At 33.8% G+C, this 26,924-nt stretch overlaps 3 protein-coding genes and 1 long non-coding RNA gene across 9 annotated transcripts; 3 read left to right on the plus strand and 1 right to left on the minus strand.

Annotated features, from left to right (window-relative positions):
* Nucleotides 1-5,180: 5,180 nt before the first annotated feature.
* Nucleotides 5,181-5,891, plus strand: LOC112028563 (phytosulfokines 3). The gene is made up of 2 exons (XM_024061261.2): nucleotides 5,181-5,396; nucleotides 5,527-5,891. The coding sequence occupies exons 1-2, from the start codon at nucleotides 5,277-5,279 to the stop codon at nucleotides 5,656-5,658; spliced, it is 252 nt and encodes an 83-aa protein (XP_023917029.1). The 5' UTR covers nucleotides 5,181-5,276; the 3' UTR covers nucleotides 5,659-5,891.
* A 6,507-nt stretch (nucleotides 5,892-12,398) lies between these two features.
* On the plus strand, nucleotides 12,399-14,301 carry LOC112028539 (uncharacterized). Its single transcript, XR_002884646.2, has 2 exons — nucleotides 12,399-12,513; nucleotides 13,837-14,301. It is a non-coding gene; the product is annotated as an uncharacterized LOC112028539 (long non-coding RNA).
* A 937-nt stretch (nucleotides 14,302-15,238) lies between these two features.
* On the minus strand, nucleotides 15,239-17,276 carry LOC112028540 (protein PHLOEM PROTEIN 2-LIKE A10). Its single transcript, XM_024061235.2, has one exon. The coding sequence runs from the start codon at nucleotides 17,157-17,159 to the stop codon at nucleotides 15,936-15,938; it is 1,224 nt and encodes a 407-aa protein (XP_023917003.1). The 5' UTR covers nucleotides 17,160-17,276; the 3' UTR covers nucleotides 15,239-15,935.
* A 2,860-nt stretch (nucleotides 17,277-20,136) lies between these two features.
* On the plus strand, nucleotides 20,137-26,681 carry LOC112028560 (ACT domain-containing protein ACR1). 6 transcript variants are annotated; one of them, XM_065773269.1, is made up of 9 exons: nucleotides 20,137-20,556; nucleotides 21,035-21,139; nucleotides 21,299-21,412; nucleotides 21,559-21,604; nucleotides 22,716-22,830; nucleotides 23,099-23,166; nucleotides 24,822-25,475; nucleotides 25,793-25,906; nucleotides 26,171-26,681. In XM_065773269.1, exons 3-9 carry the CDS (start codon nucleotides 21,342-21,344, stop codon nucleotides 26,549-26,551), a joined length of 1,449 nt encoding a protein of 482 aa, XP_065629341.1. In that variant the 5' UTR covers nucleotides 20,137-20,556; nucleotides 21,035-21,139; nucleotides 21,299-21,341; the 3' UTR covers nucleotides 26,552-26,681. The 6 variants fall into 6 exon arrangements, with proteins under 6 accessions (XP_065629341.1, XP_065629343.1, XP_065629342.1 ...); XM_065773271.1 differs by having other exon boundaries at nucleotides 21,035-21,122; XM_065773270.1 differs by having other exon boundaries at nucleotides 21,039-21,139.
* Nucleotides 26,682-26,924: the final 243 nt, after the last annotated feature.

Consider the following 26,924-nt stretch of genomic DNA (forward strand, 5'->3'; position numbering starts at 1 on the left):
CTATAAAGCACTTGATTTGTTGGTGCATGCAGTAATATGTGTTAATCACAATTTTTGTTGCTCTAGAGACAACATCAAGTGCTATAGTATCATATCTATCAAATACTACCGTATTTACAAAAATAAGTAGATAACACTATATAAGTGCTAATCTTGAAGTGTTGGAACATTCAAATAAGCAAAAGATTGTCACCATATTTTTCTACACCGGGTTCATGCTTGGTATAACCTTAGCTTAAGTGGTTTTAGAACCATTACTTTGCTGTAATTATGATGTGGCAGAGGATAAGTGATTTATATATCTCTTTCATATAGACTTATTATTTTTTCTCCACCATTCACAGTTTATGACATTGCAGTCATGGCAAAGTTGTGATCATAGATTTTCTCCCTTAGCTCAGGCCAAGAATTGGTTCCACGGTTCCTCTTCCACCGCGTTTGTGAGAACGACTTTGCATGAACAGAAACGTACTAGGCTATATATATAGGCACGTTTGATAGCCTCACAATTCGTTGATCATTGTGAAACAAAATGATGGTCTCTAACATGCTAGCCAGGTAAACTCTTCTTCATAATTCCTTCAATTCCCTTCAAAGTCAGTTGCCCAGTTGATTATTAATATTGGTGGGACACAGCTAGTGACAAAAATTCGTGTCAAAATAAATCCTTCTCGCCATTATTGGCGCTTGCACTTTGTATTATTAAATATAATATAGCGCATATTTTTTTAAGCAGAATATTGTCACTTGTATTCACAATTTCACACTGGAAAAGCACAAACTCATTTATGCTCTTTTTGACTATCTGTTGCAAAGTTTTACATCAATCTCCAATCCAAACCTTCAATCATTCAACACTCTCCAAATAATTATTGTACATCATCGATTGCCTTACACTGCTTCCACACTGTTCCTTCATGATTAATAGGCCGGCCGATTTTTTGTGTCCATTTGATGGACCCTTCTTTTGGTCTCTTCTAAACTGTGGTTCTTGTTTGATTGCAACTCTACATCCAGTACAAAATTATGACAAAATTTGAGACTTGTTTCCACCGACTATTTCAGGGTTAGAGGACAGGTGCATGATGAATTTGATGATGAAACTCTATCATTCTGTATAGTTCCTTGCAATTCAAACAAAGATTAGCCTCTTAGAAGTGACAGTTTGGGGAAGAACATAATATAATATACAATATCATTTGAATTGATTTATTTACTGCTTTGTTTATTTGCTTATAGTGTATGAACAATTAAGCAAACCAAGTTACTAAACGCACATGTAGACAGACATGCATTTTCATATTGCAGTCAAATCTTCTTTTCGACTTGTTCATATGGAATCGAGAATAGTGGGAAAGCTTGTACTATGTATCAATTATTTGTCCATGAATTTTCTTTTTTATGGAGCCCACAACTCTTGTAAAAATGTGGAAAGCCTTTGCAATTAGTCATCTGTATACTGCTTTATATTTACTTGCTGCAGCAAGGCAATTGTCATATAACAAGACCATAAAGATTTATCCGTGAAACTTTTGTAAATTCATCAATAAAGCAATCCAATAAAGGAGAAACATATATCGTGGATTCTCGATCAGAATTGTCAATCATCTATATGTATAGCTGAAGGATAAAGATCCATAATTGGTGTCCTATATTTTTTGAGTAAAATAAATATATATGGAGCCCAGACGACATTCTAGCAAACTCATAATGTTATTTGAATTGAAAGCGCCCAAGATCTAATAATTGAAGATAGAGAAAATCTGTGACTTCTTGTCATTCATATTGAACATGGATCAAATTTAAGGCTGATAGCCACATGACCTTAACATCAATTTTCAACCTATCAAAATTTTAATGTGTATGATCATAATTAGAAGTTTCTAATTGCCTTGGAAGCAGAAAATTTACTCAGAAAATTGTGCTGACAGAATTTTTATAGGCAACTCAGTAGAAAAAGAAGATTCTAACTTACGTGGTAACATATTACTGCAATACAGTGCTACTTTTATCGGGTTGTGTATATAGTTTGACCATAGTTTCTGAACATTTTGGATTGCAACCGCTGATTTATGCACATACAAAGAAAAGAGACAGAATCAAGTCAATAAATGAGCTGGAGTATAGAATCTTATTAGATCAAGAAAGATCCAACGTGCCCAAGCCCAACTCAACATTCGGCTTTACCTACCGAAAGAATTTCAGCATGAAGATCTTTTTGACTCATTCAACCATATAGGCTTTCGGCCGGTTACAAAGAAATTTGTTACAAAAGAACATTTTTCATTCCTTGCACACTTCTTGACTGCATTTTTCAAGTATTCTTTTCTGCCTTTTACTTTTATTAACTTTTTAAAATTTCATTGATATGCCTTTGTTTTTGGCTAATCTTCCGCGAACAAATCCTTAGATCCTTTGACTCCATGTGTTATGCACCAGCATAATCTTCTTGGATGTCGACTTGTGAGTTGTGATAATAAATTATCGTTGTACATTCTAAAATATAATGCGACACGGCCGCATGAATATTTTTGTTTAGTTTAATCGTATTCCCTCCAAATTTCTTACTTATATTTCTTCCATTTCCATGTGTGTTCTCAATTCTTGTTTTTAAAATTTTGTATAACCCATGTGAACAGCAATCTAGAAGGATAAATCACGAGCTTATTAGCATTTACCAGAATGGCTTTTAGTTTATTGCCATTTAGAGTATGATCCTTTTTATTTTTTGGGCGAAGGGGGTATATTCCGAGTTTCATATAAAATGATCTAACATTTGAATAATCTTTACAAATAATCAACTTGTATCTGCTAGGCTGCTATATGCTATATTCTATACCAAAAAACAAAAAGACTTGGTCTAAAAATATCAACTGGTACGGCTTGTGATATGTCATTGGCAAAAAAGACTTAAATATTGATATTAGGATCGATCTTACGTGATGCAGTTGTTTTCTTATAAGCTTTAAGACCAAAGATTTCCCCCCACCTTTGGGGAAGGAGGTGAAGAACTGAAGATGCCAACTTGTATCCGACAGAAGCAAAAAAGAAAGTAGCATGCTCCATTTAAATATACACGGTCTTACAATATTCAATAAAATATGTTTCGTTAATATTAAATTAAATAATTATGATAATTATTAATATGAATTTAATAAAATTGTGCTTTTATATTGTTAAACAAAATAACCCAAACAGTTAGTAACAAGGCGTAGAATTGTGAGGCATCAAAAGTTAATGTGATACAATGCACCAGAAATGCATCAAAATTGTGAGGCATCAAATGTATTAATATGAATTTAATAAAATTGTGCTTTTATATTGTTAAACAAAATAACCCAAACAGTTAGTAACAAGGCGTAGAATTGTGAGGCATCAAAAGTTAATGTGATACAATGCACCAGAAATGCATCAAAATTGTGAGGCATCAAATGTATTAATATGAATTTAATAAAATTGTGCTTTTATATTGTTAAACAAAATAACCCAAACAGTTAGTAACAAGGCGTATTTTTTTTTTTTTTTTTTGAGATAGTTTCAACCTATGACATGCTTCTGGTAATTGTTTTTTATTATTAGACCAAAACATTAATTGATTTTTTGGTATAGGCAGTGATTGAATTCTAAATTTTTTATTCGACGGTAAGAGATTTTACAAGTTGAGTTAACTAGAACTCATAACCTATTCAAACATTTAAAGTATATATGATGTAAACATAGAAGGTTTTATGGGATTTTCTTTATAAATTGTTTTGTTCTACCACCTTATGAATTGTAAATTATGGAATCTACCTCCTATTAAAATTGTTTTATTTTGTTTTAGCAATTTCATCACAGCATGTAATTGCGAAGGATTCCTCACATTCTGGCTGTGAAACCTTCTAGTGCTGACTAACTTTACTTTCTTTTTTTCTTTTTTAGAGGAGATTAATTTTACTAGTACACAAGGAAATAAAGTTAGTAATTTTGCTTTTGAACAGAGAATTGAATAAAGTCAAGACTATAGTCACCCCATTATTATGATTAAGGGTTGAAAAATTATCAGAGTGAGTGTTATTTATTTATTTATATTAAGAACAGAATGAGTTTTCAATTAACAAAACTTTTTATTTTCGAATATAGGATTTTGATTCAAATCTCATCTTGACTAGACAGTGAACAAACCCCATTCAAAATCCTGTCATATCTACCCATTTTTTTTTTTTTAAAGTAAATATGATAAAAATGTTTGTGAGTGAGAGGCTTAACTGTACTGATGCAATACCCTAGATATTGCACTCAATCCTAATATGTCGGTTACCACTAGTTTTAATTGCTTTACATTAGCAATATCATTTACTAAGTGTGGAAATTTCATGCCTGCACAGAAAGTCCACACCGTATTCACTTGATCAATTTCCTAAAAGTCCACTAGGTACCATCTTTAAGATGCACAATGAAATTTTTATAAAATAGGTGGATAGTAAAGGAAGGGAAGTAGAATTCAAATAAACAGACAAATCACCAAACTATCACTTGAACCCCAAATAATATGGTCAAGGTTTCACTTCTATGGTGTACATGAAATGAGTCATTTTCACTTGATCAATTTTAGCCTAGTTGTACCTTTGGCTTCCTCAAAGAGGTGAGTTCAAATTGGTCTAACCCACTCTTATGGAATGAGTGTATTTACATAAAAAAGATTAAAATTAAGTTTTATTTAGAACTCTTCTTTAATATTGTACCATTTAATAACTTTTTACCAAAATAACACAGTTAAATTATATATTCTCTATATTCTTAATACAGAAGTTAAAATTTTACTATTTTTATCCAAAACTCCAAATAACCTCTTAGAGATATCGATCAGCTGGTAATTGGTTACGTACAGCTCATCCCATACTTTTATTAGGCAAACAAAGCAAATTCCTAGCGTTATCAACGAGGGACTTCAGCAAAAAGTTTGAGTTTGTTTTCCTGTTAAATTTCAGTGGTCACCCTTAAGTCTTTGACTTTTCTCCCTTAATTGAAGTATACCCCGTATCTTTCTTTTTTTCTTTTTTCTTTTTTAATTTTATATAAGATACGAATATAGTAATATACTTCCTTCTGGAAGGCAAAAAAAAAAAAATTCCTCCCTCACCATCCACACGTTCACACACTGCCTATCTTGGGCTTCCTCCAATCTCTTCTATAAATTCAGTATCACACCCTCTATTCTCCGTGTCCCTCCCAAAGTCACATTCTCTTGAAAGCCATACATTTTCCACATTCTACACTCTTATCGAAAGCCAAAGATGGCCAAGATTTTCGATACCCTGTTTATGTTATCCCTAGTTCTCTGCTCCACGACTCTCACCTATGCTGCTCGTCCAGGCCCAAAATCGAACATAGATGAAACCACATCCCAACATGAGGTTGGTCCAATTTGTTTACATGTTTCTCACATTTTGAGTCTCTTAATAAATAGGATTTGTATTGTGTTTTACGAGTTTTAATTCATGGGTGCTCTGTATTTTTTTTTTTTTTTCCTTTTTTTCTTAATAGGCGGCACGTAATAGTCTTGAAGCATTGATTGAGAGCTGTCACCTGCATGGACTTTCAGAGGATGAGTGCTTAGAGAGGAGGACCCTGGCTGCCCATCTCGATTATATCTATACCCAGCAGGACAAGCCATGATCCATGAAAATTAATTATGAACTACTTGTACAGTTTATGTGATGCTAATTATCACTACTAATAATATGACATTCTCTCCTCCTTTTGGATGAGTGATACTCTCATTCCTAACTGTTTCTTTCTTGCGAGTCGGGATGTTATTTGGATTATAATATATGTGTATATAAATGCCCTTTTATTATGTACCTTTTGCTTTAATATTGTTGACATATATGTTATTGGTTTGTTTGCAAGTTTTCAGAGCAGGGACATCACCCCTGCTGCTATTCATACAGATTTCTTGGCACTAAAATTTCTACCTTTTTTTTCAACCAAAAAAAAAACCCTGTTGACATGTTATGAACAATTGTTTGTCCAAGGTTAATGATTATAAGGATTAGTGATTTAGAATAAGCATTTATAGGTTTAGTTATAATATTATATAACAAAGTCTACATGCCTCAACTTTGGTTTTCAATTCACCAACGACTTTTTTAGGTCAATTGATAATTTTTTTTTTTAGTATAAAAAAAATTAATACTTCTTCATATTTCTAAAAGAAGATATTCAAGATTTGAATCCAAATTCTCCTCCGTAACCTATCATGTATAAAAATAATAATAATAACAAAATGCAATTTTTCATTTTCCTTTCTCCTTCCTAAATTACCTTGGGTCCAAAAATCAGGATTTGTAATCTTCGACATTATAATGTTGGCTATAAATGGACCGCAATCTTTAAGATTTTTTATTAGTTAAATTAGGATGAACGGACAAACATTTTGAGCTTGGGTTCTCTACATGAAAAGAATTAAATAATATCAATGAACTACAAACTTCTTGAACAAATAGTAGTAGTTATCATAGGATTACCCACCCCCACGGCCATTCAAATCCATTCGAGCTGAAATTGTTAATTCGAGAAGGGCAACCAATTTTCCAACCCATTTTCTTGTAACATGTAATGATGTAAAGCCAACCTTAATTACCAGGGTCTGCCAACGCCTATAGCTAACTGCCGATTCAACTGTTTTTTGCTTTATTACACGCAAACATGAATCACCAAATAAGTAACTGAAAGAAGAAAAAAGTTATTGAGTTTAGCGGAACTGTTCGTGGATTTAATGCTAGTCTATTACTAGCCTCTTGTTCTTATATTCAGAATTCAATGTAAACAACAACTCGTATGAGTTCAGTTGGGGAAGATGAGATAAAACTTAAAGCTACTGGTGGTTGATATTGGTTGACAGTTGAGTAATAAAACATAAATTTGATTGCAACCATTTAAGATTGTGAGTGATACTGAGGCATGCAAATCCTGCAAATAATGGAACACCTTTGAAAGGCCTGCTATTATTAGCGTGAATTCTAGTTTGAGATTCAGAATTTAAAGCTATATATAGTTCTACTTCTGGTGCTCTTTTCTGCAATTTTTGCGTGTTGATTATATTGTCATGGGAACCTTCTATCACGAAAATTCCCTTCTAGAAAAGTTGAGGAGAATTCAGATTTCGGTTCGGACCACTAGCTAATTAACTATCTAGCCCACTAGCTTTTGACTATCTTTGCACACTCAAAATTTGTGGTCCTGCCAATTAGTGCTTGGCTAAGTGGGTAAGGTTCGGACGTTTCGTGCAACACACTTAGGTTTGAGTCCCGTTGCCTGCAGGCTTTCGTTGGTGGGTAAACTTAGTGATAAGATGTACTCACAAAATGTGAGGTGACTCCCACACACAGAGTACAGAACGGGTACTGACTACGGACTTCCTAACTGAGGCCACTGGCTCTCTTCCTGGAAGTGTAATATGACCATAAAGACCCCCATTTTTGCTTCTCAAAAAAAAAAAAAAAAAAAAAAAAATTGTGGTCCTTGTTCATTGTCTTATATCTCAATAATAAGTATAGGAGAAAGACTAAGTACATCTGTGTTTTAGGCATATTAAAGTCAACGATTGTATGCAGGGGTGGAGCCAAAAATTGATTTTAGGGAGACAAATTTATTACAAATGTATATATACCGACATAGAAATAGATGATAGATCTACAGACATACATGCGTGTATTATAATTATTTTTTTATTATATATTAAAAAAAAAAAAAAAGAGTAAGGAGCAACCTGAGTTGGCATATAGAATTGTTATCCACAATATATAAGTATCACACACCACACATTGGTATAAACATATGTTATTTTATAAAAGTATTATATAAGATTTTAGTCATGCCAACTTGATGGGCTCATTTTAGCTCCGCTGATAAAGTCTCTTATTCTTAAATAAGAAATCTAAGGTTCATCTTAGTCTACACTAATAATCAATTATTGTCTTGCCATGATAATAAAGACTAATTACAGGATCTTGACTTGATGACAAGGACCATCATCATATAGTATACCTTAATAAATAATAATAATAATAATAATATAATGAACATTAATAGAAAGTGCAACAAACTAGGCTAATGGTGGCAATAAACTTCATGGACATGTGAAACGTTGATATAGTATTAATGCCGCGTAAGCTGAGGTTGACGAGGATATACTCATATTATCATACCTACCACCCAGTTCTAGTAAAATGCTTTAAACTGTTCAGTATCAAATTGAAAGTTGGCTCCCATCGAAAAAAAAAAAAAATGAAAGTTGGCTGTGTTGCACCGACATAAATGTTCAAATGCAAGGGCTCTTTCTATAATATATAATTTAGACAAAATACAAAACTAACCATCTAACTTTCAACGTTTTTCACTTCAGTCCTCTAACTTTTATTTGTTATTTTCAGTCCTTTAACCTTTTAATTTTTGTCAATCCAAGCTTCCGTTAAACTCCGTTAGGGTTGCCATTAGTGTCACTTAAACGACACCATTTTTCCCCTCCTTTTTTTTTTTTTTTTTTTTTTTTTAATTTCAGAATTAATCCCTTTCCCCTTAAATATATATATATATATATATATTTTTTTTTTTTTTTTTTTTGAAAACCCCCTTCCCCTGATATCAAAACCCAAATCCCTAACATAAATCTCTAACATTGAGAGAGGAAGAATCGGTTTGAGAGAGAGAGGCTTAGTCAGATTGAGAATCCAAGATAAACTGAGTTGCAGAGAGAGAACCGAGATACTGGCAGGCGAGACCGATTTAGAGGCAGAGAGAGACCGAGATACTTTCAATTCAGATGTTGCTGTTTTGAAGGTAAATCGATTCAGTCGCCTTTAGTCACCAAGGAAAACCGATTCAGTCACCTTCATCTAGGTCTATCTCGGAAAAACGATTCACTCTCTCTCAAACCGACGACCCCAAATTCTCTCTCTCTCAAACCGATTCTCTCTCCCTCAATGTTAGGGATTTACGTTAGGGATTTGGGTTTTGATTTCAGGGAAGGGGGTTTTCAAAAAAAAAAAATTCAGAGGAAGGGGAACGATGACGTCGCTCCCCTTAAAATATATATATATATATATATATATATATATATATTTTTTTTTTTACAATTTTTCTTTTTTCCTTTAATTCCAAAAAAAAAAAGTGACACTAATGGCAGTCTCTAACTGGAGTTTAACAGAAGCCTGGATTGACAAAAATTGAAAGTTAGAGGACTGAAATGACAAAACTGAAAGTTAGAGGACTGAAATGAAAAACGTTGAAAGTTAGAGGGTCAATTTTGCATTTTTGCCTATAATTTATTACTCCTAATATACCATATATGTTATTCAGAACATGCTAAATTGAGTGAAAGCTACTAAAAATGATTCTATCATGACAAGTATTTCCCAAATCTAGAAAAACCTTTCTGGAAAAACAATGGGTCGTATTTTGAATTTTTAAGTGAACTAAATTCAAATGCTATAATGTGATGCATACAAATGAGGCCATTTGAAGCTCACTTTTCATATATTGGAGTTTTTATTTATTTTTTATTTTTTATTATTTATTATTTATTATTTATTATTTTTAATAAGGAAGTTTTAACCTATGACGTCCACTTCTAATGATAACTCTTTATTATCAGAATAGTTATCATCAGACCAAGACACCAATATGCTTTTGGTGTAAGCAGGAATTGAACCCTAGATCTCTTATTCAACTATTAGAGATTTTACCAGTTGAACTAACTGGAACCCAAACTTTACCATATATTGGGAGTTTCTAACATTGCATCAAAGGCTAAAGCTTTGTGATCACATGATGCATTCTTAAGCACCTTGCCACTGCCTGACAAATATGATTTTTGATGATGCCAAAATCGTCAGTTGGATCACTCGTCCAATCCGAAACTTTAGACGATCTTGTAGGACCTACAAAATAAAGAGAGTTGATCGAAAAGACCACCAGATTGTTCCTGGTGGGAGAGCCTCCAATGCTTAAGTTAGTATCATCTCATATCTTACGTGTGTATATATATATATATAGTGTTTTGTAGTGGTTTCTTACTTACCTTAGCTAATGAGACAGATTGTCCCTTTTATAGGTGACTTAGGTAGCTGTTGTACATAAATTATGGTGATTATTACCTTGATTGTAACGTTCTTTGTCTTGATGAAAGTTTAAGACATTTGATGGTTGTTATTGAATTAGACAACATTATTGCCAAAACAAAACCAAAATTCTAGATTTACTTTGTTTGTTTCAGCGATAATATTTTTTAGAAAAAGTGTTATTTAAAAAAAATATATTTTATAAAACTATTATGTTTGGTAGTAACTTTAAATAAGTTAAAAAATGATTTTTTAACTTCCTTTATTTAGCTTATCGTGAAATAGAGTTGTTTTTCAAAAATATTTAGTATAAAATAATTTCTAAAAATAAGTCATGCTATTGACTAAATATAGTTTTCATTTGATTCGTTTTTTCTGATACTATTAAATACTGAAAAACATGAAAAACTATCTTTACATGAGATTTTCCATCGAAACAAATGGAGTGAAAAATATTTTGTCTCACTTATTATATTTATTTTATGTTTGACCAATCATAATTTGATATATATTCCTTTTTTTTCTTTCTTATAAAAAATCAAAATTTAAGATGAAATAAAAAAATCAACACCGATATTATTATTTCTAACAAAATGTAGCAAGTATTATTGAGGCCAATGATAAGATTCCCTAATCTAAGGGATGTAAATCACATGACAAGTGACGAGGCCAAGTGACAAAATTTTCTAATCTAAGGGATGTAAATCATTAACGAAGTTAAGTGATAAAATTCCTTAAATGGATGTAAATCACCTAAAAATGGCTAAGTGATAAAATTCTTTAAATAGATGTAAATTACTAATGAAACCAAGTGATAAAATTCCTTAAATGGATGTAAGTCACTGACAAAACCAAGTGATAAAATTCCTTAAATGTATGTAAATCACCAACAAAGACGAGTGATAAAATCCCTTAAATGGATGTAAATCACTAACGAAGCTAAGTGATAAAATTTCTTAAATGGATGTACATCACTTAAAAATAGCTAAGTAATAAAATTTATTAAATGAATGTAAATCACCTGAAAAAACAAGCTAAGTGGTACGACCCTAAAAGGATATGGATCACTTCAAAGAGGCTAAGGGAGGTAGACCATATGGCAAAGGTCAAACAAAAAACAAAAAGTTCATGTAGCAATTAATGGAAGATGATCATCATAGCCTGAGCAACTTCGTTAGCCTCCTTTTCTTTATGGACTCAAAGTCAAGGTTCTCCAATTCAACCCCCGGACCATGTTTCACTGAGTACCTCCTCAGCAGTTCAAAGCCTTTGCAGTACTAGCTGAACAAAACAATATTGTATTCTTCAATGAGCTAGGACGCTTGGTCGGCCTTGGCAGCCATGATCTTGATCTTCTGATTGGCAGACTAGAGTCGCTCGTCCTTCTGCACCGTTAATAACTTCTTGGTCAGAGCTTTAACTTTCTCCTTCCACAAAATGCAATCACTTGACGAACAATAACGGAAAACATCAAGTCTTCCCTAAAGCCTTACCGTCAAAACAACAAATGGTGCGACCAAGGTAATATAAACACTTTAGCATTAAAATTTAATTGATAGAATGAAATTTGCAATCAAAGGATGATAAAAATCTCTCACACAGAAAATATAAATCTTGGAAGAATAACATCATCCAAATATCAAAATTCTTCAAGCTACAAATAATGATGAAGGGATCCAAAGAGGACACTAAAACCTCACACATGTCATCTAAAGAGATCAGCTCACTTTCAAGTTATGATCCCTCGAACGTCCAAAAAGACTTTCAAAAGGTAGATACTAAGAGGTCGTCATAGAAATACTAACATTCTTGAAGAAGAAAGTAGTTGAAAATAAAGAAGCCTAAATCTAAACAAGTCAAGAATATTCCCTACGCCTGACCAGCATAAAGCAAAATCAGATTAGGAATGGGAGGCCAACTGATGAGTCCAGAAAAATCATTAAAGTCGTCCATTAATATGAACGACCTTGCATCATTAGTAGGCTATAAAAAGATAACCGCTTAATACATTCAACAACACTCTCAAACTTTTTTTTTTTTTTAATGACATATTAGTATAGGCATAGCAATGATTCACCCAAGCTTTGAGACTGTGTTGACTCAATATTAGGCCCAAGCATAAGGCCTATCACAAGCAATTGGACTGAGTTTCACTTGACCAGTTTACATCCCCAACTACTCAGTGGGCCTTTTCGCATGATTATTTTCATATTGAGCTTAATTTTATTTTTTCAAGATCCAAAACTATAGTCGATCTAGAACTAAAATCTAAAACCCTTGAGAATACCCAGAACCTGAAAAGCGCACAAATCGCAAGCAAATCGAGGGAGCTCTTCAATTGAAGAAAGAAAAAAAAAATGTTCGGTCGAAGCAGGTTCCTCTCGTTTCCGCTGGTGATTGGAGCAGTCATGTAAGTTCGCTTTACTATTTCTGTTTATATTTTTCTCTAGTTTGAGTTCATATCCTTTGATTTTGGGTTTCTAGCTTATGAGTTTTTAGTTTTTTAGGACCTACTTTTCTCTGAATTGTATTTCCTAGACCATATGAAAATAGCAATATAACAACATTTGGTCAAAAAAAGCAATATAACAACATGTTCAGTTCGAACCAACCCACAGTCCACTTTTTTTTTTCTTTTCTTTTTTTAATTTTTTCTTTTTTTTATCCCTGTTATAATTTTTCAGAATAGGCTGTGCCGTTTCTCTTTAGTCTTTACTCTTTATATCATATATATATAGGCTGTGAGAAGTCATAATACTATATGTGCAATACTATGCTCAAGGATGTCCATATTCCGTACCTCTTGAATTTGAATATGCTTGTGAAAGTTCAAGAGAAAATACAATCGAATTCTTCTAATAATAGGTTTTTATGTTCATTGTTCATTTATGTTGCTTGTAGCCAATGAGCTCTAACTTAAATGCCACTTCTTTCTACCATAAGAATGGGTGGACTGGAGGGTATGGTCGTGGGTTCAAAACCCGCTAGGTGCATGTTTAATTTTCCAATATGTAAGTGTTGATCAATGTTGTGAGAATGTGGTATCCAATATCCTTCACCCACCATGGACATAATTTCACATTCAATCAAAATTTGGAGATGATGGATGGTCTATAGAATTTGTTTGCATCAATTTGTAGCTCCTCGGCTTCTATTTAAACAACACTCTGGTAAGGAAGTGCATAGAATGAAATTGAAAGAGAAAAATAAATAGGAAATGGGAAACACTCGTCTTTATCTTTATTTTGTTTATTTTTGGTTGCAATGTGGTTTGGATATTATTCTTGCCTGGCTTCTTGTACGCTTGCTTTTAGAGTACATCTGTTGTACTTGACTGCAAAAGTAGCATGCAATCTCTGCTATTCTTTCGTTTTAATTTTAGCATGAGAAATATGCTAAAACCCTCTGGATTAATGTTACATGTTATAACATTGTGGCCAACCTTCAACATGGAATGTTTAGTGGAAACAACAATGCGAAATATGCTCAATTTGCTGGCATTAGTTTTCAGGTCATAGTTGGATAATAATGTGGGTTAATATTTGTGTGTTCTAAAATGCAATACTAATACCCTCTGGGTCTGGGGGTTTTCATCGGCTGTTAGTGTGCCTCAGATATGCTACTCCCATAAATTTTGCTTTCAAATTTACATCATAGCCTGGTGGATTCTGATTGAATAAACTTTTCGGAGTACTTAATTGATTTGCTTTATATGATAATGTGGGTTCTGCAGAATTGGAGTTGTTTCTGGAAAGGCAATATTTGGACCCCCACTTGAAGAGTACTGGAAAAAAAGGCTTCAGGAAGAGGCAGCTGCAAAGGAGACTGATGTAAGTTCAAGTTAGCAGATATTAAAGTGAATTTCCTCATGCTTGGTCCTTTCGTGAAAGAGCAATGCCAGGGGATTACTCTTTCAGTTTGCTTTTTTAAGTAAGCTGAAGCGAAGTCATGTGTTTGTGTTCTTGATATTGTCATGATAAAATTCGGAACAGGGCAAAAGCCAATAACATTGGATGCGTCAAATCCCTGACCCCATAACAAAAAGATACAGTGAGTTTCATCTGTCTTTCTGGTTAAAGAAAAACGATACACAAGTTCTGTATTTGATCAATTGTTTTTGAGTTGCTACATTACAATGAACACTGTTATTGAACCTTGGTAATATTATCTAGGAAATGCTGCTTGTAGAATTCCAATATCTCATGCGTATGAAATTCACCATTGTAAAATTTATAGGAAAATCTGATTGACATTGTGATTACCCACCTTGTAAAGATTTGAAACTACCATTCCTTCCTTTTCATTTCTAGATGATTTGCCTGATATCATTCATTTTTAGTATTTTTACTTGCACTTTGGTACTTTAGTATCAAATGGCAAAACTTAGGTACAATTCCATAGATGCAGTACTTCCATAATTAAATTGGTATTGTACCTAAATTTTATATATATATTATAAAATTTGGACCCTAGTTTCTTACAAACCCCACCTGGTGGAATATCCACCAATAGCAAGGAAATGTAATCACCCTCCCTCTCCTCTGCAGGGTTATTGAAGGTTATTGTCATTGAAACCATTTTTCTGGGCAAAGGAAGATTCTCATTCCACCAAGACTCAAAAATCATGTCAATAATACAACTTGTAACATATTTGCATTCTATGTTTATACGTAGGTTAGCCTTGTTCCATTAGAACTGGCGTAGATGGCAAAATAATGCTCTCTTTTTTCTTCTTCTCTATTTTGGATTAAGGATGATAACTGTGCGAAACAGAAAGGTGGACCGTAGAACTAAAAACAGAAATAAAGGACAAAATTTGGAATATAGAAATCCTGGAAAATTGTTCCATCAGTTTTCCAATATGTGGAAGTAGCCAAACAGACTGATATCTTACACCATTCTTTGAAAAAGGATAATCATGGGGGGGTGGCATAACTGACTAACTGCAAAAGCAGTCTTATCTGAATTACTTCTGTTTCTTACCAAGAAGTCATGCGAGTGACCATGCTGCCCACTAATAATAAGCCTTATCCATTTTTGCGTGTAATAGTTGGCTTCCATTATTAATTTTATCAATTTAGGCAAGTTGGGATAAACTTCCAAGTGCTCAGGAAGCTTCTAGTGCCAAGCGAAGCTACCAAGAATCTACTGATTTATCTGTATTCTAAGATTGTTTTTCTGAATCACAACAGAAGTTGGAGGAATACATATGAATCAAACAAGTAAACGTATTGTTCTACATTTAAAGACAATTTATTTATCAAATAACATTCAAAGGCAAGGTGACTATGCAGTTCAGGAATTTGATAACCAGCGATTGCCAAGTTCACTGCCTGTATGTAGGTGCAGCAAGTTCACCATGAATCACCAGGAGGCCATGATGCTCTCTTGGTTGTAGAATCGGAAGGATTTCCTGTAAATCGCCATATTATAGCTACCAAACAAACTTCAATTATGGACAGTTGCCTCTTCCCACTTTCAAATAACGAAACATCTTCAAACGACTGTCCAATGAACTAGGAGTTCCTTTCCATACCATATCAATGTGTATGTTCCAAGTTTTCCAGATGTTCTGATCTCATGAAAGTACCCAATAAAGACAATTGCTTTAACTATGCAGAAGGTGTCCAAAACCTATGAATTTTCTATGATGTCAAAATGACAAAGGACTAGCATCATTCAATATCATACCAGAGTAACCTTTTCAATTTTGAAGACAAATACATATTTGAATTAAGATACACAAAGAAATAACAAACATAACTGCATCCTCCAAACAAGAATTTTTGGGAATCCAATCATATGAACTTACTGGATGAGACTATCCTCAACTTAAGCTGGCACTAAAATCCAAACACCATCCAGTATCTGCAGACACAAAGAGAGACACGTGGTAGCAACAAGAGAGGACTTCGCAGAAGCAAATCTTACAACTTCAAGACTCCTGTCAATAATTTCCTCATGAACAACATTAACACATTTTTTCACAGCTTCATATAGCTTCTCCAACAAAACCTCCAAGAAAGACCTGACAGTTTCAAAAGTAACCCTCCCAGTAACATCAAGAACAAATCTTCTATTCCTTGGCACTGCCAAAGTGGATGACACACTACCAACCCACCCTTTATCTTTCTTCTCAGCAAACAACTTTCTTGATTTAAGCCCCAAATCCCAATTTTTACCCGGACTTAAGCCTTCTTCAATTTCCAAAAAACGAGGACTTGGACTTGAATTCGAATTTGTCAACACTTGGTGAGATGTTTTCACAAGAGTTTCAACTGCACCATTACAAACTGAAACCAACATGTCTCTCACTTGAATTTCATGCTTGGGGTTAGTCAACCCAGATAACAATTCATCATAGAAGTCCATATCCATGGTCTTGTCAAGATAAACAGCAACCGCTGTGCTCACAAACATTTGGATACAATCACCAATTAGCTCTCTACAATTGCCATCACAAACGACGTTGACCCATTGTGGAATCTGATTCATTTCCGAACCCTCCGGAATTGATCCTTCACTGGACTGCCCATCTGAAAAAAACGCCATGACCAAGTTCCTAGCGAAGCTTCCCACAACAACAGAAGCAAACCCAGACCCAGCTGTAGTAAAAAGCTTGTCCATAACTTGGTCAGAAAAACCTGAATTTGCACCACCATCAGAGCTACTCACAGATCTATAACCCCGCAAAATTCCAATAGTTAAAGCCTGTGTGAGCCGTGTCAAAGACTCGGAGAACTCGTTGGACCTTGTGATTTTCGATATCTGCTTCAAACTATTGGGAATTTGGTCGGAATTGGATTGAAGAAACTGTTTGAGATCTTTGGAGACAAGCCCAACTGACTCAGCGGAGTCAGAGACAGCTTCAGCTACAGAAAGCAAAGCTGAAAAAAGCTTTGAAACTCTCTCTCGCTTGTGAGCTACTGAAGGTAGATGATAAACTGAGTAGAGACTATAACCGGTGAAGCCGAAAGCAGCGAATAGAAGAACCAACTTCTTTCTTTTACGAGTGAAATCGAAACCAGTTTTTACCAAATATTGCAGGTCCATCATGAATACGAAACCCGAAAGAACAGAGACTTTGTGAGTGCAAACAAATTTTGAAGCTCAAAACTAAATAAAATTGATGAAGTAGAGGAACATGTGATTCATGTGAATATGATTGAAACCTAAGAAATACAGAGTAATGATGAGAGATAGGCACTGGGTTTTGGTCCTTCAAGACAGGAAAAGGGAAACAGCACAGAGGACCAAGGCAATGATGTGATTTATTTCCCAAATTTAACAGTCACCAGTTGTTTAAATTTAGCGCACAAAATAGTGACTTTGAACTTTAAAAAAAAAAAAAAAAACTTCTGGTTCTGGACTTCAGGCTAAGGAATAACAGTTTTTTGAACCATTTTTAGTAGGCCTTAGTGTCCGTGTAAAACAGAGATTTATGGGCTATAAACTTTGGGCTTATATACAATGTTGTATTTTCAAATCCACAATTTAAGGTCCATTTGATTGGAGGAAGGGGGATTTTTTTGAGAAATTGCCTCAAATTTTTATTGTGATTTAGAAAGCTAATTATTATTTTTTTGGTTAAAAAAAGGAAAATTAATTTGTTTATTTTTTAGATTACCTTAGTGTAGAATAACAAGCTATTCGTTAGAGTGAAAATAAATGTTTATCAATTTATAATAAAGTAATGTATTCTTTGTCCACTAAGAAATAGAAATTGTGTCTTATAAATAAAGAGTTCTGCAGAAAATTTTAATAAGGTATTTAAGATTTGAATCTCGTCTACACTAAAAATCAATTGATATTTTAAATTGATGATAAAGAGTAATCATTATAAAGCGGACACAAGAAGCTAACAAATACTTTTGTATAAAATATTTAGGGGGAAGGAATATACAGAAATTTCGAAAAAGTCTTTATCTATACGAATATTTAAGGGGCTCCCGCTATTTGAACTCCTACTTTTATATGCCCAAAGTACCCTAAAAAGTATAGATAATAGAGTTAAACACGCAAAATTACTAACTTATAAACTTATAATTTTTAGATAAATTTGAAAGAAAAAAAAAAAAAAAAGTTTCTCCCATACACGTTGTTTCTTTCTCTCCAATTAATAATTTTCAAAATTCTAAATTTCCTCCATAAGATCACATGTTTAACCACATTATGTCAATTTTTACCATTTCATTCGTAACTTTTAAAATTTAAACCGCTCTTAACTCCCTATTTTTATACATTTTTTTTATCCAATTTTTTTTCATAGTATGTAATGGTCACAATTTCTTTAGTCTATCTCTTTTGTTTTTTAACTAAAACTTTTTAGATAACTGCTACTTTAGAATTTTTGGGATTTCAACCCAATATAAGAAGATTGGGTAGACTCTTCTTTTTTGGTTTCAACAAAATGATAATGAAATTGGTCTATTGTTCTTTCTTTATGTTTCTTTGGAAACGTGAGAGAAAAAGCAAGGGATCTTGGAATTTTGGGTGATTCATCTAACCAGGTGCTACGGTCTACAGTTTATTTAATGGCCTTCTCAATAATTTTGTGTTTGAAAATTTATTATGTTCAAATTTTTTACTCGGTTTGTAATTTGTTCATTGGCAAGAAATGGTAGAGGATTTTTTTCTCTCTAACCAAGAATATGCTTCACAAGCTTTCAAACCGTCACATATGGAACGCCCTCAACCTCTTCATCCATGATGGCATTCAAAATTAAAACAGCTTGCTGAATTATTAGAGGAACCGGTATGACTATTGAGAGACTTTCACCAAGCCAATGCATTCAACACACCTCTTCAATAGCAAAAGGTTCAGCCAGATCAAGTGGTACACATGTGAAAACCAACACCCAGGTCTCCTTTGTTAGAAATGCAAAGTGTAAAGGTTTTATTTTTGATAAATTTTTGTGACATTCTTAATCATCTGATAAGGGAAACTTTGTTCATAAAACTAGTCATTTTGTATACTTTTTTCTTCTTTCTACTTTAATTCTTTATTATGACACTAAATTATAAAAAAATAATAAAAAAATAAAAAAAATCTCATTGCATGTGAGAAGTGCATGTGATGAAGCTAGTAATAATAGTTCGAATCCCAAACCCAAGCCAACTGCCAAGCGGTTAAACAAACTCAAACTATCCCATAATCAAACAGTTTTTAAATATTTTTGGACTCTATATTTCATTATTTCTTATCTTCCCATCCCACAAAACTCACGATGATGGTGATTAATTCTTAAGTTTCCTTTTCCACATTTCCCAAATAAGTTTAGCCCACCCTAAAAATCTCTTTCATGCTTATATAAAAATAGGCATGATAATGTACCCTCTAACGGTTGCCTTGCAGCCTTGGTAGTTGATATAGACAAGAAAATCACTCAATTTTCTTATTTTACAAAAAGAGACTAATGCCTCAGCATTAGGCCCGGTCCAGTCCACCTTTTTTTGGTCATTGGTCCAACCCATGAAGCATGAAGTTTAGTGGACTAAATTTTAAGTTTGATCAAATGAGGCTCTAATTGGCCCAGCCGAAACATTCTGTGGTAAATGTTCTAGAAAGAAATCTACTGGAATTAGTCTTCAATTTTTATTTTTTTATTTTTTAATGGAAAAAACTCTCAGATCCCAATCATTGAAAGTAATTGCAAGGGGTGATCCCAATAATATTACCAAACCAATACTCTCATAGCTTTATTCACCCATTTATTGCCACGTAATCAACATTTGTTTATGACACTACAATCGATTACATGTTCTCTTCCTAGGAGTTGAACCCATATATGGTTTCCAGCTCAGTTGACTAAGTAAAGGTGTCCAAAACTTTAAAAAAAAATTTGAATGGAAAAGAAAAGAGATGTATCGTAAAAAGACACGTTGTTATCCCGAAAGAGACTCATAACCAACGCTTGGATTCACCAGTTTTGATAATTATTGAGTTGTAGAGGCGAGACACCGCACTTTGACAGGCATGTCAGCATGCTCGATTTGCCACGTGGGGCGAATCCTATGTGAGAGTCTCTGAATACCCCTAGGTACTTTAACCCTAAGCTAACACGTTTTCGTTTTTTTCCTCACAAAGAGCTCAAGAGAGATAGACTGTGGCGCTTATATTATTATTATTATTATTATTATTATATGACTCAGCCAAGAAAAAGGCAGCCAAATTGAATATGGGTCTTGAATCTTGGTTCGGTTTCGATCGGTTACGGGTTCGGATTTTGGGTTTGGATTTCCATGGTTGCTGGTAGGAGTTTCTGTTATATACTAGCCAGCTAATCAGATTCATCAGAACCCATATATATATTTCGGCTACATTTGTATCTGGTTTACCAAGAAAGCTTTCTTGCCAAGCTCCAGGACTTTTCTAATGTACGCGTATGTCATATTCTCAGAAAGAAAAATTTGTGAACTTCTGAGTTTTGTTGGGTCGTATATAATATAACAGGTAATTATTATTGAACTCTTTTTTTACGTTTTTTCAATAGATTAAGGTATTTAAAATACTGGGTTTCAACTTTCATGTCATCTTGAATTCTTTGATGGAAATATTGTTTAAAGTTTTTGTCAAATACTTACTTTCAAAAGCTTCGTATTTCATCCAAAATTTCAATCTTTCAGGTCATTTCCAATCAAAGAATATCAGTTCTATTAGACCTAGAACTCTTTGACTCCGTATAGTCCGCAGTTTAAGATGGAGATTCGGTTTCCTTGTTTGTTTTGGTTCAATGATTCTGGTCTCACCAATTTATCGTGTGGCTACTTCCATGTCTTTCGTTCTACTCCAATCGATTTGTTTCTTCCAACTCAAATCATTTATAAAATTATTATAAAAAAAAAATTGTTTTTCTTCTTTTAACATTTGTGTTTCAGAATTCTTGTCTCTGTAAACTGCATAGATAATCATCGTTTTATTTCAATCGTAGACAGACACAAAAGTCTCTGCCTCTCTTCCAATTGAAGAAAGAAGCTATACATACACGTGGTTCTGAAACAAACGCCTACCATGAAATGGTCATATTTTGTAGCGTGTAATTCTTTCAAATCATTCAATATTTCTTCAGCAACAGACTAGTCTACGCTGGCTTTCTTATCTCCTCCACGATATGCTGTTCTGTTTACGTGTTTTTTTTTTTCTCCCATGTGTTGTGAATGTTCTAAAAGAAGTGTGTGTGTGTATATATATATAGGTGATGTTATTTTTCTAAGCAGCTTTGCTAAGAAGAATAAAAGATGGAGATCATTTACCAACCCTATATCGATCCAGAGTTTGAATCTCTCATAGAAAGAATGTACCCTCCCAGGTATTATTAATCATAGAACTCAGTACTACTCATCCTTGTGTTTCTTGTGATTAGTTATTCTAATTATGCTATCTATTTTCAGTTCTTTGGTTCTTCCTTTTTCATATAAATCAGTAACTCATCACTTTGCTCGTTTGGCGTTGCAGGGTTTGCATAGACAATGACGCATGCGAAGACTGCACTCTTGTGAAGGTTAGATTTTTTAGTATCTTATAGTATAGAATCTAAATTAATCAATCTTGTTGGCTGGGAATAGACATGTTTCATGGAATCTATCCTCCTCTCTCTCTTTTTTATATACTTTTTTTGGTGGGTGGTGGGATTGAGAAGTGGAATTCCAGCTGTTGGAAATTCCATCAATGTTTGTATAAACAACTGTGAGAAATTCTATAAATCTCAAATTTTGTAAGAATAGAGAACTAGAGATAATGATCACTTTAATTAGTTATATTTGCGTTGACAATGATTAATGCGCATCTAAACATTTACTTAAACCCTTGTTTAATTTTAAGTTTAAATTAGCTTCTACTCCTACTACTCCTCTTCCATCATCGTTGGTCCTTTAGACGGCCACCTCCGGAAAATGATTAATGAACATCCAAAGATTTACTTAAACCCTAGTTTAATTTTAATAGTAATTAATATTGAGAACCCAACTTTTAAAACAGTTTGTTAAGTTTATTAATTGTGATTGGAACATCATTTACTCTAGAGTTAATCATTCGCGTCATTTTTATTACACACTAATCACAAAATGTTAAGTGAACAATTATGAAAAATCGTATAAAAATAGGTTATGTATTAGATATATTGTAATTTTAATATTGAACCCACCGAATGGAGAGCTGTTTTTGTGTCTTTTTCTGTCCCACCGGGTGGAGAGCCATTAGAAATCACATGTTGTATGGGGGGAAGCTTTTAAAGTTATCATTAATTGTTTTCCTTTGATTTTAAAGTCCTGATCAGTAGCTGATTCATGCAAGGAATTCTGGAATTGTATAGAAGAAGACACTTCTCTTTTCTATGCAACAGTATTCTAACGAAATGTCGTAATCTAGACTATCTAGTTCATAAAGAATGAAACAAGTCTGAAAAGACCATGAAACCATTAAAAAGCACAGGGTTCAATTCAATAAGCAAAATAGAAAATACCTAGAAATTTTCTCATTGATTTCATCGTTCTCTACCCTTGTCTAGTTGCTCTTCTACTTCTTTTGTAACCAGGGTTCAAAGGCTTATTAAAAGTAAGAAAATGACCTATGAAAGAAACCCTTTAACAAATGTTTTGTTTTTTTTGGCACAGGTTGACAGTGCAAACAAGCACGGGATTCTACTAGAGATGGTCCAAGTCTTGACAGATCTGGACCTTGTTATTTCCAAATCATACATTTCCTCCGATGGTGGTTGGTTCATGGATGGTCAGTGCCTACACACACCCTAGCATCAATCGTTCAATTCAATCTTACATCACTATATTATATATAATAATAAATGTCTCTGTTACACCATTTTATCACTGTGATTACTTATTAAAAAGAAAAAGGAAGAATTAGAATATGATTATAAAGGATCACTTTCTGTTTCTGAGCTCTATATATATATATATATATATAATAAGTCATTTACGACTTGAACCTGTGGCTGATTCATGTGGTGTGGGTATCTTTTGATTGCATGGTGGTGCAGTGTTTCACGTGACAGACCAGCTCGGCAACAAACTCACTGACGAAAGCCTCATACTTTACATTCAGCAGGTCTCTCTCTTTCTCTCTCTCTCTTTTGTTTATCTAGCTTGGTAATTTTCTGAAATTTAGTTATACCCTTTAGCCTAACTCATGAGTCAAAGCTACGCCTAGCCAAGATGTTCAAACTAGTTCTAACTCACTTATTATGTTTGAACTCAGGGCTTATTAAAAATTTAAGTAGCTTGAACTCAGTTTAATTAGCTTCATTAGTTAAGCATCAAACTGAGTATGAGCTAAAATCAAGCTCAATCCTGCAAATAAGTTTTGTTCAAGCAATTAAAAATAAATAAATTTAATGAAAAAATGAAAGATCATATAAATTACATAACATATAAATAATATAAATTGTAAAAGTAATAATTTTTAGGAAAATGTAGGTTTTTAATGAGTCAAGATGATCTAAACCACATAGATTTTTTTTTTTTTCTCAACTTTATATCAAGACTTATTAAAAAGTTTAGTCTAAGTTGGAATTACTTTTTCTCAAGTTTTACGCTTATAATTTTATTCTTAAACAAGATTACGATCACCTTTTCCCTTTCATAATATTAGTTTTATAATATAATACTCTCTCTCTCTCAAAATAACTCTGACAATCAGATGCCATAAAACCATTCCTTTCTATCTCTAAAAGCTTCTCTTTTCAACAAGTCATCATCAAATTACTTTTTCTCTCTTACCCTTAAATGACATATATAATAAGTAAGTTTATTTATTAATATTTTTATATTTTGATTTATATACAACTAATGTTAAAATTTATTATTAATTTGACTTTGAAGTAAATTATTAATTACTTAAAAATATTAAGAGAATGAAGTGGTCCTATTTTAATTTTTTTATTAATAATAAATAAAATATAACAAAAAATTAAGTAAAAATGTCGCAAATAAAAAAATAAAAAAATAAAAATAAAAAAACTGGCCTTCTAAATTTTTTCGCCTTAAATCTTAAATGGTATCTTTGTATGAATGCCACTACTTTCTTTAAGAAATACCAAAATTATCCCCAACTTCTTTCTTTTTTTATAAAATAATCTCAAACTCTGACTTATTTATAAATAAACAAAGAATTTTGTTATTGAGTGTCGAAATGAATTAGTTAAATTTGAGTTTTTTTTTTTTTTATTGCAATTGATTAGTTAAATGAGTTTTATGTGTATGTGTGTGTGTATATATATATATATAAAAGCTTGAAAATTTGTCAAGAACTAGCAAAATGGATTACAACATTGGCAAATTGACTCATTCATACATGTATAGTCTTGCATGCACCAATTTCTTACCTTGTGATCACTTGTTGACATAAGCACTTTGATTTCTACTTCCCAATACAATTGAGGCTGCTCTATTCTTCCTTCCATAAACAAATATCAACAATTTTTTTTTTTTGAAAAATTATTATGTTATATTGTACCATCCAGGTAAGATTTACACTATAGATTAAATAATTATGTATAATATTGTACATTATTATACAAATATGTATAATATCGTATATATTTGTTTAGTCTACAAAGTAAGAATAGTGCAATGTAAACCAATAGATGTTTTTACTTCTCCTTTTGGTCATGTCAAACTCATACTGTAGTATTGTAGTACCCTATTTTCTTCAAAATTGGGTTCCTAGACTTTGTCACCAAAGTAATGAATGCAACCTTGCAGGCACTATGTCCAAGCAGGAGAGAGAAGACGTCAAAGGAGGTACAAACACGGTTGGGAAGAGAGGTGAAACCCCGCCACGTGTCAACTGAGCAAACAGCCCTAGAGATGACTGGCACAGACCGACCAGGTCTAATGTCTGAGATATCAGCGGTTCTCCTTCAGCTTGGGTGCAGCATCACCTCTGCCGTGGGATGGACCCACAGCACACGAGCGGCCTGCATAATCTACGTTGAAGATGCATCCAAAGGAGGGCCCATTACAGACCCAATTCGGCTGGCCCACGTGGAAGAGCAGCTAGAGAACGTGGTTGAGGCCCATGATGGGAAGAGAGAGAGAAGGAGTGTCAGGTTGATGGGCCCAGAAGCAGTCCAGACGGCCCAGACCCACACGGAGCGGCGGCTCCACCAGTTGATGCATGCGGATTTGGATTACGAGCGGTATCATGGTTGCGATGGCGGCGGTGGTGAGCATAAGATGGGTTGTGATGGGACCCACGTCACAATTGAGAGTTGCAAGGAGAAAGGGTACTCAGTGGTGAATGTGAAGAGTAGAGATCGTCCCAAGCTTTTGTTTGACACTGTTTGTGCTCTCACTGACTTGGAGTACGTGGTGTTTCATGCTGTGGTTGCTTCCAAGGGCTCTATGGCTGATCAGGTACAAATAAATAGTCTTTTCCCCGTTACTATTTCTTAGGTCTGTAAACACCAAATCATTACTTTCGTACAATAAATGTTTCTCAATGTTTTCTTGCTCTAATTAGCTTCATTTCGTCTTGCATTTAAATGATTTCCAAGCATAACATATCTCGAAAATTTATGTGTTACATTGCATCTGGTTCTGACTAAGCATTAAGCAATAATACATTATCTTCGTTTGACACTGTTTGGTGCTCTCAGCCAAATTTGCCATAAATTTTTGAATCTGCTAATGTACTTGTTTCGTTATGTTTTGCTTCAATGTGGATAACATAGGAGTACTTTATACGGCAAAAGGATGGTTGCACGTTGGATACAGAGAGCGAAAGGCATACGCTTACACAATGTTTGGTTGCTGCTATAGAGAGACGAGTCTCGCATGTACGTCCAGTAAGGCCCTGCTCCGTTTGGATTGAAAGAAAGCGAGAGGGGAGTAAAGTAGAATAAAGTAGATTTAGCATAAAATTAATTTATTTTTAACCAACTTTATCCACTCTACTCCCCCTCCATCCAAACGGGTCATTAATGCTATTTTCGACTAGTTATATGTGCCCCATTTTTACTAGCATTTGAGATAATGCACTTTTCTCTGCTTTTGAGATTAACACATTAACTAAAACAAAGGTTCATTAACTCCTTATGATACATGTGTAGGGATTGAGGTTTGAGGTCTGCACTCAAAACCGAATGGGACTGCTCTCAGATGTCACACGAGTGCTCCGAGAGAATGGGATATCAATATCAAGGGTTGAGGTCGAGACCCAAGGCGATAGAGCAGTTGGATCATTCTATGTTAAAGATGCCTCAGGGTATGATGTGAATCCAAACATAGTCGAAGTTGTGAAAGAAGAGATTGGGGGATCCGTTCTTGCAGTTCAGAAGTCCCCAAGATGGGCTACACAGTCTTCTTCATCAAGAACAATCCAAAGTACCCATGGCAGCATAGAGGATAAGCCAAGATTCTCACTTGGAAACTTGCTGTGGTCTCAACTTGAACGCCTGTCAAGCAGTTTTGGCCACATCATGAGTTCCTAACTCAGGAACCTTCCATACTTGTACTCAATAGACATCTGTAAATAGGTTATGTTTCATAACAAGAGTTTCTTTCTTCCCAGCACAACGATGCCCTGTAAATAATTTAGATAGATATCTCCTTTTAATAGTATCTGCACATAGCCACACGAATAACACCAACCCACACTCAAATTTTAATGAAAATTGGCTGAAAATCATTTCCATTATAACTGGGGTTTCTTCTATGCGCAATAATGAATCCCCTTACACAACTGTAACATTATTAATGCTTTTGGGTGAAAGATCCATTTGCAAGCTTACAAATCAAAGGGGAAATAATTGAGTCAGAAACTACAGGTTTGTAACATTTGTCGGCCTGAAACAGTTGTGCATC

This window comes from Quercus suber, unplaced genomic scaffold (assembly GCF_002906115.3).
Source record: "Quercus suber isolate HL8 unplaced genomic scaffold, Cork oak 2.0 scaffold_72, whole genome shotgun sequence".
Classification (NCBI taxonomy): domain Eukaryota; kingdom Viridiplantae; phylum Streptophyta; class Magnoliopsida; order Fagales; family Fagaceae; genus Quercus; species Quercus suber.